Source organism: Lissotriton vulgaris, chromosome 4_1 (assembly GCF_964263255.1).
Source record: "Lissotriton vulgaris chromosome 4_1, aLisVul1.2, whole genome shotgun sequence".
Classification (NCBI taxonomy): domain Eukaryota; kingdom Metazoa; phylum Chordata; class Amphibia; order Caudata; family Salamandridae; genus Lissotriton; species Lissotriton vulgaris.
This window is the reverse complement of record NC_141691.1, coordinates 924,825,420-924,842,469: the sequence shown is the minus strand read 5'-3', so window position 1 is coordinate 924,842,469 and position 17,050 is coordinate 924,825,420. Positions and strand designations below refer to the sequence as shown.

At 42.0% G+C, this 17,050-nt stretch overlaps 1 protein-coding gene across 1 annotated transcript in view; it reads left to right on the top strand.

Annotated features, from left to right (window-relative positions):
- LOC147722732 (aryl hydrocarbon receptor repressor-like) overlaps positions 1-17,050 on the top strand; it is an 831,322-nt gene that overhangs the window by 577,015 nt on the left and 237,257 nt on the right. The window contains exon 6 of the mRNA XM_086966883.1: positions 12,147-12,276. Within this exon, the coding sequence (XP_086823009.1) occupies positions 12,147-12,276 (130 nt within the window). The remainder of the gene's footprint in view (positions 1-12,146; positions 12,277-17,050) is intronic.

Sequence of the window (17,050 nt, the reverse complement as noted above, 5' to 3'; positions counted from 1 at the left end):
TTGACACTGAGATGTCATTTGGGGAAAAAATTAACAAATTGGCATCATCATGCTTTTTCATCATAAGAATGATAAGGAAGGTGTTACCCATTATCCCATCCGATTTGCAAAAGTCAGTGGTCATCTCCCTAGCTAAGCTTGATTACTGTAATGCCCTCTGTTGGGGCATTAAACAGAGACCAATAAACAAGCTTCAGATGTTAGAAAACCCAGCCTATCAATTGCTCATGAGAATTGCCAACTTTAAGTCCATAATGGCTGCATTAGCGATGATCCACTAGCTCCCTGTCAGAAAAAAAGGACCGTCTTTAAGGTGCTATGCTGGCAGGTAAAGCACTGCAATGGATCCAGACCACATTATCTGAAAAGTAAATTTCGATTCTATTTTCCAAAAAGAACTCTGTGATCACTACGATATCTGTGATCACTCCTAGAATTAAGAAAAAGGCATGCGGTGGCTGTCGTTTTGTTAATGCCACTTGTAATCTTTGAAATGACCTGCCCTTTTCTCTCAAAAGTCAGTTTCATTTTCTTTGCTTTCGCAAGCAGCTAAAACGTGCTTGCTTTCAGCATCCATATAGCTATCACTATTTCAGTGTTATAGACAGGCTGGACTTAGGTTGTAGAACGTAATAATAAGCCAGCGGCAAAACGCCCTTGGGCATTCGCACGCTTTAGAAAATTGTAAATGAAATCAAAGATGCAGAGATTGCAGGCAAATATTTTGTGTCTCTAAAGTCATTAGATACTGTATATAAGCATAGACATAATTTGACTCCTTCAATGTCAGATGTGGAAAATACATTTCTGAACTTAGTATAAGACAGAAGGAGAGATCTAGATTCCAGATCTGGAACTGATACAGATCCTAAGAGACAGACTGGGTGGAATAGTGAAGATATCAAACATCTCCTACAAGGAAATTTGCATGCTTTAACATTAGATTGGCAGCATAAGGGGAAGCTGTGTATACATGTTGACCAGAGTTCTATTGATCTAATATTTGTAGGAGAGAGTGATTGTGGACATGTTTTCGAGGAGAGAGGAAAGAATTATCCTTATCTAGAGAGACAAGATCCTGTGATTCCTGGAGTGTATTTTATTTGTGGACAACGTGAGCATTTTGCCCCATGGATTGCATGGTATATGCTATCTTGGTATAGTTTTCCCGAAAATGTACCATATAGAACATTTTGATCATCCCATGTGGGACAAACACAGGGCAAAGTGAGGTGTTGGAGGAGCAGAAGCAGTGAGTGATTTTTTTTAGTGCCATCATAAGGTGTGATTCTGAATGATCTGAAGATTAGAAAGCTGCCTATGGGTTTAGGGGACAAGTTAGCTACCAGCACCGCAAATTATTTTGCTTGTAAATACTGTAATGATTGTGATAAGGTTAGTGGTTTGATAGAACCGACTTGCTCACAAAAGAGAGTGGAGTCTGTAGGATGCTCAAAGTTTAGCAATGCTATACTTATATTCCTGGCAAAAGTCAGGATTTGGAGAAATATATCCAGTATATTTCTGGGTTGACAAAGGATTTGAAGGAATTGTAAGTACCATGAGCTTGGGAGCTATTAGGAATGAATTTCTGCTGTTGGCAAGTGGCTTGGAAAACTGGGAAGTGGAATATAGGGCTTCATTTTGAAACCCCTTTCGAGAATTGCTCTGTGTGATATTTCTATTCAAGATCTTTAATTACAAGCTAGACAGAAGTGAAAAGGAGGAGAGCAGATGTAGATTTTGAGGAGAGTCGAGTAGATACCATGATGATATGAAACTCTGGAGGATTCAAGACAGAAAATGCTCAAGAACACTAGTTTTTAGTTGCTCCATCTGATAAGCTCAGATTGTGATCTGTGATGGCTTGATACACCATCAGAGGGGTAACTGGAGCGGCGTAATTTTGGGTCCACCATTTTACGATTTATTAGGCCACATATACATTTACTTAGGGCCTTATGTATTTGTGTGATTTAATATGATTAATGAAATGAAGTGCACTCAAAACAATATAGAAAGTGCATTTACCATGTAACCTCAACATTTATATATGTGCGTATATTAATGTTTCTCATAAAGTAACAACAAATTTCCGTTCTCATATATATTCACGTGTGTGATTTGGATAACACTTAATTTTCATGTATTTATGTACTTTCAATAATATTTAGCATTTACTGTATAAAGGGGCATGTATCTATTAACATAGCATTTTACACTTATAATGTGACCATCTATTTATCTGTAATCGCGCAGTTACAACGTGTATTGACATCTTGGTTATACAAACTTGACCAAGGGCTTTATACACACACACACACAACACACACACAAGGCTACACAAAAACCGGGACAGGCCAGATATAGAGGTAAGACTAAAGGCTTTAGCCCTACTTTTATTTCTGGTGTGTACGTACTGGTTTTTGGTTCCCAAAATCTGGTCACCCTAGCAAAGTGATACACTGTTATACCTGCTCCTCAGCCAGCGTGACTGGGGTAGTGGAATGTTGGTATGTGGTGATGCTGTGGAATGTTGGATGAGTGAGAGAGTCAGTTGGAGAATGGGCTGAGCAGCAGGAAGGCTGCTCCTGGTGGGGCTCATCATGGTATCTACTTAAATACTTAAAAAACATCTTACTTAATCTACCCTGGACTACTGGACTTCATTATACTACAGCACACACACACACCTGCTCCCCCCCCCCCCCACCAAGGCTGGATGTGAGACAAGACAACACAAAGGAGTGAATCTTGTTCACTGTTAAGGTAAAGCATCACTTGTTAATGACTGAATACTGCTGAAAGCACAGGGGGACATTTTCAGGTGACTGCTCCAGACAGAAACAGGAAGCCAGGGTTTTATTTATGATGTTCTTGCTTATAATCGCAAAAGTGAAACAAACATCTTGGGCGCCAGGGCGAATGCCTATAATCCACTAAACCCACGGCCTGAGAGCCAGGCAGCTGCTGCCTTGAGCTTGTGATGAACCCCTGCCTGAAGAAATGAGATGCAGAAATGGCAGAATCGACAATCCAGACAGCTGGTGCAATGTGTGGGATCCCTCGGAGACCTAGGCTGAAACCGTCGGAGTCAAGGCAGGAACGCAGAAACCTTCCTTATTTAGCATCAGGATAATAGAATAAGGAACTGCAGAAGTGGGAATTGCTATTTATTGTATTTGTTATTAATGGATTTTTTATAGCGCAAAATAGTATGCTGTAGGAGATTAGAGCGCGCTACAAAGAAGCAGAAACAGAATTAGTCGTTATGAAATAGAGTTAATATCGTAAAATATATGGCAGGTTTACTAAGTATTCACGCAATGCAGCAACAAGATTTGCACAAAAGAGAGGGAGCACATCTGCGCCTTATCTGGTAAGATATGGCGGTATTTCTCTGGCACCCTGTGGGCTCCCATGTGCCAGAGCACACACCAATGCACCATAGGGCAAAGGTGTGAGGGTGACGTCAGGCGTACGTTTTGTACTGGAAGGGTACCCCTCCAGTACAAAATACTGTGCTTTAACATAGTTTAACACTTTTGCCATTTTGTATGTGGGAAGTACAGTGCAGCACACTTGAAAAGAAAGTAGAAATAATTTCGAGAAAAGTAAACTTTTCTCAAAATGTATGCCTGCCTCAAGTAGGCACAGAGAGCTGTATAACCTTTTTAGTAGGCATGGTTTTGTGTCAAAATCCATGGGTGGTTTCATGCGGATTCCCATGTAACACCTATTGAATGCCCCCTTAAAGGAAAATAGCACAAAGCACTACTTTGTGTTACTTTAAGGCTACTTTTCAATGCAAATGAGGATTTGCACTGCAAAGTGAATCCTAAAACATAACTTTGTGCTGGTTTGGATCACTTTTGTGACGTAAACTGGTGCAAAGTGTTAGTAAACCTGCCCAATATTGGTATAGGAAAGAAACAATCGAACTGAGTTAATAACAACATATGTAAGAAGTGCCCCACGTGATAAGGAAACAAGATGGAATGAAAAAATATATTATGAGTGCATTGCGTTGTTTGGTAGAACTGTTAAAGGGATTAAAAAAGTAGTGTTGGAGATACAAGATACAAGAGAATTCAAGAAATAATTCCATCTATTGAACAAAATATGTATATATGTATAGACGCTAACAAATGTATACACATTGGTTTTACAAATATGTCTGTAAATGGCAGCTGCTGATACTACTATAAATGCAAAAACAACAGTTGATGGACATAATGCAGAACAATGTCATACATTCACTCCAGTACAGAGATCTGGGCCTAAATCCATTGTTTTTTTGCTCACCAAGCCAACCCAGTTCAGACTTGGCCATATGCAAATCAGCCTTGACCCTGTGCCTCATGGGAACAGTCCAGCCCAAACTGCAATGAGACACAGGGTCAAGACTGATTTGCATATGGCCATGTCTGAACTGGAGTGGCTTGGTGAGCAAAATAACAATGGATTAAACCCAGATCTGTGACTGGGGGTGAATGTTTTGCCATTGTGCAACATTCCGTCCATCATCTTGTGTGTTTTTCTTTTCACTCTATTTGGGAAGGGTATGCCCAGACGTGGGTCTCGTGCTCACTATGCCACTGGAGTCAAGCTATCCTGGCTGATGAAGGCAGATAGCCAGAAACCGGTCCTAGGATACTTGCTTCGGGTCCAGGGAAGACATGGCTTGGCAGTTCGATCTAGACTGTTCCCATGAGGCACAGGGTCAAGACTGATTTGCATATGGCTATGTCTGAACTGGGGTGGCTTGGTGAGCAAAATAACGATGGATTAAACCCAGATCTGTGACTGGGGGTGAATGTTTTGCCATTGTGCAACATTCTGTCCATCATCTTGTGTGTTTTGCTGATACTAATATAAGCAGACTATTTATTTATTTATTTATTTATTTGCAAACTTGTACCGCGCTGGGAATCGACTCCCTGAGGAGTATCTCCACGCCTTTGGCAACATCAGAAAGCAAAAAGCCCTCTCATATATTGTTAGATGCTCAACCAGACTAATAATTAAACAGGAAAGTTTTTAATTTTTTCCTGAAGGGAAAGTGTTCCCTACATGATCTAATTTCAAATGGAAGTTCATTCCAAAGCTTCGGGCCTGCTACTGATAGAGCCCTTCCTCCTTGTCGTGTCTTCCAGAATCTGGGGACGCATAGTAATTCACGGTCTCCAGATCTCAGAGATCTTGCGGGGATGTATGGGATGAATTTCTCTGTTAAATATTCTGGGCCTTTACCAGAAAGGCACTTGTGGATGATGCAACAAGTTTTGAACATCACCCTTTGTTTTACCGTGAGCCAGTGGAGTTTATTGAGAAGGGGTTTTGAAGGAGTCCGAGCCGGGGCATTGAGAACAAGGCGTGCAGCCGTGTTCTGCACAACTTGAAGTCTGGCAGTGATCCCCTCATTGGCAGCTAGCAGTAAACCATTACAGTAATCCAGCCTACTCAGCACGAGCGACTGAACTAATGTTTTCCTGGTGGTATCAGGTAACAGGGGGAACACCCTTCGGAGAAGCCCAATAACATGGAAGCAGGAGCTTACTACTTGAGTAGCGTGATGTTTAAGGGTGAGCTCCTGATCCAGTTTAACTACTAGATCTTTCACTACCACTTTGAGCTCAGGGACTGGGCCTAGATCCCGAGGCCACCAGTCAGGAGTCCACAAACGTTTGGCTTCCCCAAAGAGCAACACCTCCGTCTTGGAGACGTTACACTGAAGGAAGTTTGCTGCCATCCAATGTGCCACTTCTTTCATCCCCCTGGGCAAAGGAGTTACGCACTTCAGGAGTCATGATTTTAAACGGAAAGAGGAGTTGTGTATCGTCTGCATACGATACAGGGATAAACCCGTGGGATCTCATGATGTTAGCTAGGGGTGCCACATAGATGTTAAATAACGTTGGGCTCAAGCAGGAGCCCTGTGGCACCCCCTTTGAGATCTCCACCTCCTCTGACTGGTAGGGACCAAGTATGACTCTCTGAGTGCGTTTGGTGAAAAAACTCCTTAACCAGGCCAGCGCCTTGCCTCCCAGGCCGATGTCAACTAGTCTGGTGGTCATGATATCATGTGACACAGTGTCAAACGCCGCTGACAAATCTAACAACACCAGGATAACGGAGTACCCCTTATCCTGAAGCATATGAAGATTGTCAGCGACGGACAGCAAGGCGGTCTCAGTGCTCTGCCTGTGCCTAAAACCCGATTGGGAGGGGTCTAGTCCCCCTGCACTCTCGATGTATTTGGATAAGTGCCGGTTAACAAACTTCTCGGTGAGCTTCCCTAAAAAAGGGAGGAGAGAGATAGGTCTCAAGTTTGTGAGGTCAGTCCAAGGAATGGAGTTGTTCTTCCGTAGAGGCCTCACCAGAGCACGCTTCCAGTCTAGGGGGACTTCCCCTGACCTCAAGGACAGATTGATTACCTGCCGAATTCCGGCACCCAGATCATCCCTCAGAAGTGACATGATCTGAGCTGGAATAATATCCGAAGGGCATCCACTCTTAGTTTGATTGATTAGAGTGCTTATGTCCTCCATTGATATAGGGGGGAATTCAACAAGCTTGCTTGCATTGTTTTCTGCTGTGCTAAGGTGTGGCGGAGCCATACTGTCAACAGTTCTCAAGTTATTAGAGGTAGATTTTGAGGCTAAGATCTTAGCGTAAATGCCTTCTATTTTTCTAACAAAGAACTGTGAGATGTTGTTACAGAGTTCCTGGGACTCAATCCCCTCTGTTTCACAGGCTGCAGGCTTGATAAAGGTCTGTTAGATTTGATAGAGGACTTTAGCATTTTTCCCAGCTGCTGATAATTGGGCTGTTATGTGATGTTTTTGGGCAGACCGAATAGCTTTATGGTAGCTTTTTAGGGAAGTCCTATGAATTTCTTTATCCTCTGCCTTACGTGTGACTCTCCATCGTTTTTCTGATTTCCGTGCAATTATCTTTAGTTGTCTGAGATCGTCTATGCCCCGTGAAAGTATTATTCACCATCAGAAAAAAATGAATAACCAAAGTATGCAATCAGAGGATCACAGGATCACATGCAGTTATTTCACGAGACATTTTGTTTACACAATTTGATTTTATTATTTGTAATTTTTGATAATATGTAAATGACAATGAGGCTCTTTCAAAGGATAAACAGTTATAAATATTTAATTCAATAGATAATTTTTTTTAGCACAATAAGAAAATGTTTTATACACGAGAGAATGAAACATGGGTCTTCTAGGAGACCCACTCAACAGACCCAGTAGACACAAAAAGCAATTTACAATGTGGTCAGGGTTTAAAATTGCAACAACGTTTAGGATCTAATAGGCAGTAATTGTTAATAGAAAATATTAGAAAGTATAAGTTCTACAAATAAAAAAAGACCTCCGCAATGGAAAATCGTGAACAGTATATTGTGAAAAACAGGGAGTGTCAGCCATAAACTATTGTGGATGGCTATATACATCTTTAACTAGCGTTATTGAGCCCTAATTGAAAAGGAGACAGGTTATAATGATGCACCAGCAGCTCTGCGGGATTAATGAAGTGTTGAAGTATTGCAATTATTTCCATAGAGATGGTGTACATTCACAAAACTCAAACAGGTTTACAAACACTACATTTACCCACAATCTTACATTATAATATCTTTGTGATTTTTATTATATGTAACGCACAATTCATCCCGTAAAGACTGGTATCAGCTATGTTAACGGGGGTAAGAAAGGGCACTGTCCACCTCAAAATATTTTTCTGACTTGACTCATATTACTCTGAATCCAGGGAACACAATACAGAAGGCAAGGATACACTTGCTAGGGAGGAATAAACAATATAGCTTTCATAGATTAAAATGTGGCCAATATATGTCATTCAGTTTGTTGGCTCAGACCAGTGGCGTAATGAAACTTGAGGGGGCCCCCTGCAAAGACACATGGAGGGCCCCTCTCTGAGCTGTCAGGTGTGGGTACTGTGATGTTGGGGCCCCCTGGAGCTCGGCGGCCCACACGCTCCGTTTGGGGCTGTGTGGGCCTGTGTTATGCCATTGATTCAGACCTTTTCTGAGTGTCACAGACCCAAATCCATCTGTTTTCTTTTATTGTGAGTATGGAGTCCATATCATGCCTCTTGTTGACCCCATATCCACATCCAGTATAAACCACCTGATATCAGCAGGAAACACCGTTTACAACGCACGTGTTACAACGTGTGTCATTACAACTCATTTTTTAAATCACAAAATCCATTACAACGCATGTCATTACATTGCATAATCCATTACAAAGCATTCCCCAAAGTAACGCCCCAGTGGAGTTAGAATAGTAATTGCGTTGCAATGGATTATGCGTTGTAACGACATGCGTTGTAATGGATTTTGCGATGTAAGAAATGTGTTGTAATGACACACGTTGTAACGTGTGCTTTGTAAAGTGTCATATTCAATATCAGCAGTATGATTCATTATTCTTGGATATTCAACCAGCACTATATTTGGAACTTTGCTCCTGATTCGTGATTGATGCTGTAAGATTTGGCATCATACTTCCTGTGTGGTTTTTTAAATATCTTTCCAATTACAAGGACACTCAATACAGTATGCAATATTTTAGAAACACAGTTTGGGAAGTGTTTTAATGTCCATTATCTACTATTGAGCGTACAAGATTTGACAGCACCAGTGCAGTTGCATGTAATGCAATTTCCACATCTATGGTGTCTAATTACTGGAGTCAGCCCCCAAAGTTACGTGAGAGATTGTTTCTTGGGTTCAGTGTATGCCCTCACTAGTCTGTCTTTCAGGTTTTTCGCACTCTGAAATGCAAACATGAGTTTTTTCCGAAATAAACTAATCCAAGGAGACATATGTACAACAGAATGACGGAGAGTGGTGTTAAGCAAAACTTGCTACCGCCATGCTTCGCCATTCTAAAAACACAGGGATGCACTGTATTTACAAAGATACGGTGCACCCCTGCCTTTCCCTTAGCTCTGGTTCTAAATTAAGCTACCTAGCACCAACGCAAGCACCCTGACACCAGAGTGCAAGGGTGCCTGCGCTGGGGGGAATGATTGTTTATGTACAGGAAGGTGCCCCTTTCTGCGCATAAACAATCACAAAGGGGGAGCTGAAATTCCTGTGTGCTCTGCATTATGCAGTACACATAGAAGTTGCAAATCGTCATTTTTTTAAAGATTGTTTATGTACAGGAAGGGACACCTTCATACACATAAACAATCATTCATGGCTTTTTGTTATTTTTTTGTGTGCTGCACAATGCAGTACGCATAGAAACCGCAAAAATGAGGAGACATTAACTATTTCTCCTAGTTTCGCCATGTTAAGACCAGGTTTACCCTGGTGTTAATTTTGGCGCTGCCCCATATTTATGCCACCCTTGTAAATACGGGGAAGCGTAAAAATCAATGGTGTTTCAGTGGAACGCCCCCGCAACACCCATTGCCAGCCCCTTTTATGCTAAGTATAGTGTGAAAGGGTCCCTTATTTACAAGGCAATGTAGTACAAGGGGGTTTACCTAAGCCTCTAACGTGGATTCAAACAACGAATGCCTAAGTGGGGATAAACAAAACTTTATTGGTTTCTCCTGACATCGATTTATGTCATTTTTCTTTGTGATTATTTTTCAAATTCTTTTTACCTCAAGACAGAAAAAAACCGCAGTCAACTTCATGTAGTGCCATACAATTTTCAACACAGTGAGGAACAAATCATAAATATTTACAATGAAAAAGACATGACAATAAACATATGATTATAAATACAAAAAATGTGTGCTCAGAATTTTCAGGAATAAAACAAGTAACAGTTGCCAAAACTTAGTAGTAACAAACTGAATTGTCAATGCAAATCCTATGGGGTAGGGAAAAAGCTTTTGAAATGTCACCCCAATTTCTAATACAGTATCAATCTGTTCCTATTTTGATCTGGGAATAGATGCTGATTAACAAACGAATGTTGCTGGCATTAAATGTCGTTAAAGGATAAATGCCGACGCGTTTCGAGTCCCACTGTCTGATTCACAGGACTCTCATCAGAGCCGGATGAGTCAAATCCATGGGAACTGTTTACAAAAAAAGAGAAGTGGGGGAAGAGTATTTTACAAAGAGGTCCTCAATCCATTTAATCTTTAAATAAGTTGCATCATTACGATGCGGCATACCTTATTTTTGTCGTAACCAAGGATGCGCTTGCTTTTAAAATGTTGTCAGTGCCGTGGATATCATACTGCAATAGAGTGAATTTTTGGATCAGAAATGAAAGTTCCCAGTATAAGCCAATTCGTACTTGTGTGGGGGGCACAGTATTATTGTTTACCTTGAACCTTCTTGCTCCGGCGGCGTGTCTGCCGTCGTGCGGGTGTATTGAATTTTCAGATCGGTTTACATCTCTGAAAGAATCAGGCAGAACATAAGTATATTGGATGTCCGCTAAGCGGCTGAAACTTGTTGGAAAACAAGAGACTTACTCGTGAGGAGAACGAGAAGGACGTGGAAATTAAGGCCGCTGCTGCTTCGGAGATCTTCGGTTCTATGGAGAGTGAAAGTGCGGGAGAGAGTCACTAAAATGGTCCCACATTGAATGACAAGAAGAAGCCAACAGAACTACTTCAATGGCTTACCGTTGGAGGGCACGACTAACAGCGTTTGTCAGTTTCACTCTGCCACAGATTCATGCAGGTAGCAGGATCCGCGGATATGCCATCAACTTCAAAATTCAAGTGTCGGTCATGTGATATTGGTCTTGCCAATCAGACCGTCTGGAACCATACAGTCAGTTGCAGTGTATTATGGGGTTTGTAGTGAGGCCAAGCAGTTGTTATGATGCATGTGGCTCTCATGCCCTATTGACTTCACTCAGACAGTTAAGTCCTTTGTTGACACTATCAAATTTCATGATGAGATATGCTTCTTTTCGCAATAGCACAGTTTCAACACTGGACTGGTGTTTAGAATAAATCCAGGCCAATACTGTCCATTTGAAATCATTTTTACTATGGTTGTGATTCAAAAAATGTTCAACCATTGGTGCGGACGAAACCTTTTTCTTTATTCGGGAACGGTGATGTGTGATCCTTACATTAATGGATTGGCAAGTCTTTCCAATATACACTCTATTGCATGGACATACCACGGCATAGACCACATTTTTGGTCTTACAATTTGTAAACACATTGTGTTTCCATTTGACCCCATCGTGGTCAAAAATATTGCCTTCCAGCGTCATTGAACAGGACACGCAATTGCCACATTTGTGATACCCACATATGAGTTTTAAATTCCATTGCGCTTTCAGATCGCTTTTCTGTTTAGGGATATAGCTAATCCCTAAACAGAAAAAAATTAAACCTTGAAATTTAATTTTTAAGAGTAGTCAGTGGTACGTGGGACTCTTAAAAAATATTATTTACATTCTCAAACTGGAAGGGGTCCCTTGGAGACCCCTTCCTTTTTGTGAATGGGTTACCCCCAATTTTAAACTTATGGTAAAGTATTACTGTTTTGCGACTGGAATTTGGTTGGCAAACAGTAATACATACCATACTGATTCGGTATTTTGAAGGGACGCTCTAAACATACCCCTTCCAAATACAAAATGTTATTCGGTTACAAGTTACTGAATCATGTTTTGCATTTTGTACATTTTGAAAATTATTTTTCCAGTAGCAAACGGACATATTCTGCTAATTTGGCCATTTGCGATCGCAAAAATGCTTTCTACATCTGACCTCAGATGTGGCGTGAAAATTATAAGTTGATATTGTGTGAGGCATTTTAGTCACCTTGTTGCTTTATAATCTTCAGATATCTTGGCATAATTCACACTGAGAGAAGGGATTCTCTGCATGTAACCTTTTTGTTTTTGTTTTCAAGCTCTTTGCTCACTTTGATGTGCAATTCCTGAACCCAATCATTTGTAAACAAAAACAATTCACATAAAATCAAGTCAGATATCTAGCATCCCATTTTCAGGATGTTTTCAAGGAATAATGGAATGTCTATTCTTGAACTGCGCCATATGTGATTAGAATTCAATTTCTGCATCAACTTTGCAGGACATCAAAAGCAAACATGTTTTTATTGGAACTGATACTAAATCTGCTGTTTTTCTCAATTGCAGACTGATGTGATGCACCAAAATGTATATGACTACATTCATGTGGATGATCGACAGGAGTTCTGCAAACAGCTTCACTGGGCCATGAAGCCACAGAAGTTGGAGCCTGGGCATGAACCACAAGCTGAAGCAGGTAGGAGCTATTATAAATGTTATGTTATGTTATGTTATGTTAATTTAATTTATTCAGCGCACAGCGGCTCCAGCGAAGGAGCGTCCCGGCGCTTGACAAGGTAGCCAACACAACACAACTAAGGAGAGAATGAGCTAAAAGGGAATGGACTCAGGGAAATAAAAAAGTCTTGATGGCCCTACGAAATAGAAAGAGGTTATCAGATGCACGTATCTTTAAAGGGAGGGAATTCCACAGGGCAGCAGCCCGTACTCGAAATGAGCGGCCTCCAGCTTGGCTAAGTTTAAACCGAGGGACCACTGCTAGGTCCTGACCAAGAGATCTCAACGAACGGGCAGGAACAGAGAGGCCCTTAAGAATTTTGTAAGACAAGCAAAGAACTTTAAATTGAATTCTCTGCTTGACTGGAAGCCAATGAAGGGAGCATAGAATATTGGCAGCGGAGCAGAACCTGGGCAGACCAACCACCGCTCTGGCTGCCGCATTCTGGACACGCTGCAGACGTGCAATTTCGGCTTGATTCACCCCTACCAAGATAGAGCTGGTGTAATCAAGCCGAGAGATCACCGTCACCTGCAGGACCAGCTGCCTGGTAGAAGCATCAAAAAATTTCAATGCTGGTCTTAGTCCTCGCAGGATGCCAAAACAACTGGCAGCAGTTCTCTTGGTGTGGGAGACAAAGTTAAGGGCGGTATCTAGCCATACTCTGAGATTTTTTTGTCTCAGTTACCGGAGTCGGGGTAGGCCCCAGTTCCGGTGGCCACCATATGTCACCCCACAGTTCCGATTTCTTGCCGGTAATCAGTATCTCCGTTTTTTTGCGTTCAGCTGGAGATGGTTGGAATTCATCCAACTGGCAAGCGACCTCAGCCCATTCTGGAACCTAGGGGCATCCACATCGGAGTCCCCGCTGAGCGTGACCGCCAGCTGAGTGTCGTCAGCGTATGAGACCATGGTCAGGCCCCACTGCTTGACGACCTCAGCCAGCGGCCTCACGTACAGATTGAATAACGTGGGGCTCAGCGAGGTTCCCTGCGGGACCCCCTGGTCCAGCGGATGGAATTTGGACTGATGGGGTGGAATAGCTATCAAAAAGATCGATCGGCAAGAAAAGAGCGGAACCATTGGAGGGCAGTCCCTGAGATACCCGCCTCTTCCAAGCGCTGGAGAAGGATTTTATGAGAGACGGTATCAAAGGCGGCGCTAAGATCTAATAAAACAAGCGCCGCCGTTTGTCCCGAATCTAGCACCAAGCGGAGATGTTCTACCATGAATAGAAGGGCTGTCTCCGTGCTGTGGTCAGCACGGAACCCATTCTGCGTAGAATCAAGAATATTTGCCCGCAAAAGGTATGGTAATATATTAGATAAAGCACCCCCGCTACACATTTAAAAGACATTGCAAGTCACACAGGAGTTCCTTGACCACATAGAGGAATGAGGCTGCAGACTACATTTTTTATGAGGTCATAGAACACCAAGGTGACTTTCCAAATCTTTATAAAGTATGGCATAACAGTCCGGATGTTCTTCAAAAAAATCTCTGAATTAGAATTCAGACACACTCTGTATTTGATTAGGTGTCTATTAGAAGCCACTGTGTCCCTGAATGTCTCCTCTGCCAGAGACCTCAAGGAAGACATCATTCCTTTCTGACCCTTAACTGGGGTTTCAAATACAGAGCCTCTCTAAGGCACATGCTCACTCAACTGTTCCTTAGACACTGATGTCCTAGAACAGTGGGTCTTAACCTGTGGTTCAGGGACCAGTCTACGAATCCTTCGTAGAGGGGTCCACGACAACTTAGAATATTAAATAACATTAAGAGATTCCTAATGTGTATATAAATAACTAGCAGCCCGTCCCGACGTTGTCCGGGTATGAATTGCTGCCGGCCAATAGTATATTGTTGTGTAGGATTTCGTTTTAATAGCATTTCTTATCTGTGACAGCCTGTGAAGCGCTCCGATTCACAGTGCACCGCTGATGCACTTAAGAGTGTGCGTTCAGTAGTGTGTGAACTTGAGTTTCCCTACTTTATTTTTCCTTGCAATATTATATAGCGCGAACTCGACAACATGGCATGAGCACAATTTACATTACAGAAGAACACATTCATTTGTGGTAGGCAAAGCGATTTGCCTGGAATCACAGGATGTTGAGCTGATGCCGAGATTCGAACGTAGCTCCCCAGCTCTAAAGTTCGCAATGCTAGAACTTGTGGCAGGGGTGTGTCTAAAAGTGTATGTCGGTGCTGGCCATCAATGAGAGAGACCTGTGCATTTTTCAAATGGGTGGTGAAAAAATATGAGTATGTTGCTGGAGATGTGGGCCGCCGTGCCACCATTGTACTTACCGGGGGAGGGTAAACACCCATTATTCCGCAACTTTCTTTCCGCATACCATCACTCCGCATACTTTCATTACGAAAGTACCGTGACTCCGCAATGCCATTATAACGCATGGCATTACATTTTATATGCTTTTACCACGCATACATTAACGAAATTTGTTGTAAATGCATGAATGGTAAAAGCATTTTTTTATGTTTGGATAAGGTAAGTATGGGTATAGGGGTATATGTTTTGGGGTACTGAGGTATATGTTTTGGGGTGTTTGGGTATTTTAAGGGTTCAGATATAGTTTTGGGTTATGGGGTACAGGGGTAGTTTTAGTGTTTAGGGATAGGTATGGGTTTTGGGGTACAGGGGTATTTTTTGGGTTCTGGGCTAGGTTTGGGTTTTGGGGTATAGGGATATTTTTAGGGTTCAGGGGTATATTTGGCTTTTGGGGTACAGGGGTATTGTAAGGGTTCAGGGCTAGGTTTGGGTTTTGGGGTACAGGGGTATTTTTAGGGTTCAGGGCTAGGTTTGGGTTTCGGGGTACAGGGGTATTTTAGAGTTCAGGGGTAGGTTTGGGTTTTGGGGTACAGGGTTATTTTTATGGTTCAGGGCTAGGTTTGGGTTTTGAGGTACAGGGGTATTTTTAGGGTTCAGGGGTAGGTTTGGGTTTTGGGGTACAGGGGTATTTTTAGGGTTCAGGGGTAGGTTTGGGTTTTGGGGTGCAGGGGTATTTGTAGGGTTTAGGGATAGGTTTGGGTTTTGGGGTACAGGGTATATTTATAGGGTTAAGATGGTTAGGGTTTAAGGGTGTTGGGTTATTTAAAGAAGAAAGTGTGGGTTATGATTATGGGGTGCAGGCGTATTTAAAGGGAGCAGGGTGGACACCCGGAGCTGGAATGTACAGAACCTGGGAAGAAAAAACAATGAAATATTGGGCACAACGCTTGCTTTTTTTTCCGTAATCCTGCGCCCGCACACGCCCACGCCCCCAGCACACGCCCACAGCACACGATATGAGACCTGGCATGAATGGCGGAACGTACCATACGCCCCCAGCGTTTGTCATGCCCCCAGCACACGCCCACAGCACAACGCAGACACGCCCACAAGGGACTACTTTGCTGGCACGGTTCTTTTACCTTTTAAATGTATATGGTGGGCGTCTGCATAGCCTATGTCCTTCTGCTGCAACTGCCCTTTCCAACGCTGTATTGGGTGTTGTGATTGGTGCTGTGGTTCCTGAGATTACCCGCCTCAAAGGTTTGGGCTCTCTCTTTATTATATTAGTATAGATGAAGCAAAATGTAAAACTGAACATTTTAAAACGTTCTGTAGATGTAAAGGAATTTGAAATTGGAGGCTGAAAATGAGTTTCCTCAGATTGATTAGTGGGAGCAGCGCCGGTGTATCAAACAGAATATAGCATGAAAAATTGGCCTCAATTGAATTTAGAAAAGCTCCAACCTTCCCAATAAAACTATTATTATTATTTTCTTTTTTAAATATGTGAATTAAATAAAACATTTGTTTATTTGTGTATGTTTTCAATGAATGCATGTGCCTGTATTGTGCATGTATTGTTTAGTGGTTCAAGTCTTCAAATTGATTCCACTAATGACCCAGGGGGGTCCCTGGATTCTAATAATGAATCAGTGGGAGTCCCCAGTTTCCAATAATGATTAAGTGCGAGTCCACAGAACTCAAAAGGTTAAGCACCACTGACCTAGAACATTATGACACTGTCACTTACTAGCAGACTCTCGAGCAGCCCTCCCGAATGCTCCCTCAATTATACCAGGTTATGTCCCCACCTACTATACTAACAGACCCGCTGTTCTTCTGAGAACTCACCTCTTGTGCCTCTAAAATCTTACAAATGCATCACACAAACATAACCTACTGTGTCAGTAAATTTAGTGCTCAGTCTTCCTCTGTTATTTCTAAAGACAGTGGTCCCGAGACAAGGATTATTGAGAGCAATCAATAAATATAGACCCAGTCAGTATTATATTTTACAGCAGTCTAGCCGGACAGGTGTTTTTAATATATAGTTTCTTAAATTTACACAAAATTCAGTAAGAAATAAATAAAGTGGGACACAATCCTGTATCCAACTTAGTGGGAAGGACGTACAACATGAAACAAAAAGGCTCAGGCAGAGTAAATTGTATGAGACACATTTTGGTAAGACAAACAAATTATAGTGGAGACACCATTACACATAATAAGTATTAAATAAAGAGGTGTATATGGTGTGCAACAAGTCGACAGCATTTCGATTATTACAAAAGGTATAGGATCACCATCAGGACATTAACAATGTAGGGAGTGAAAGAAATGTATCTCTCCTTCATATCCCGATCCCGACAGGCAAGTCATGCTGTAACTGAGCTTGTTCACAGATTGGCCTCGACCCCATTCCTTATCACTAGA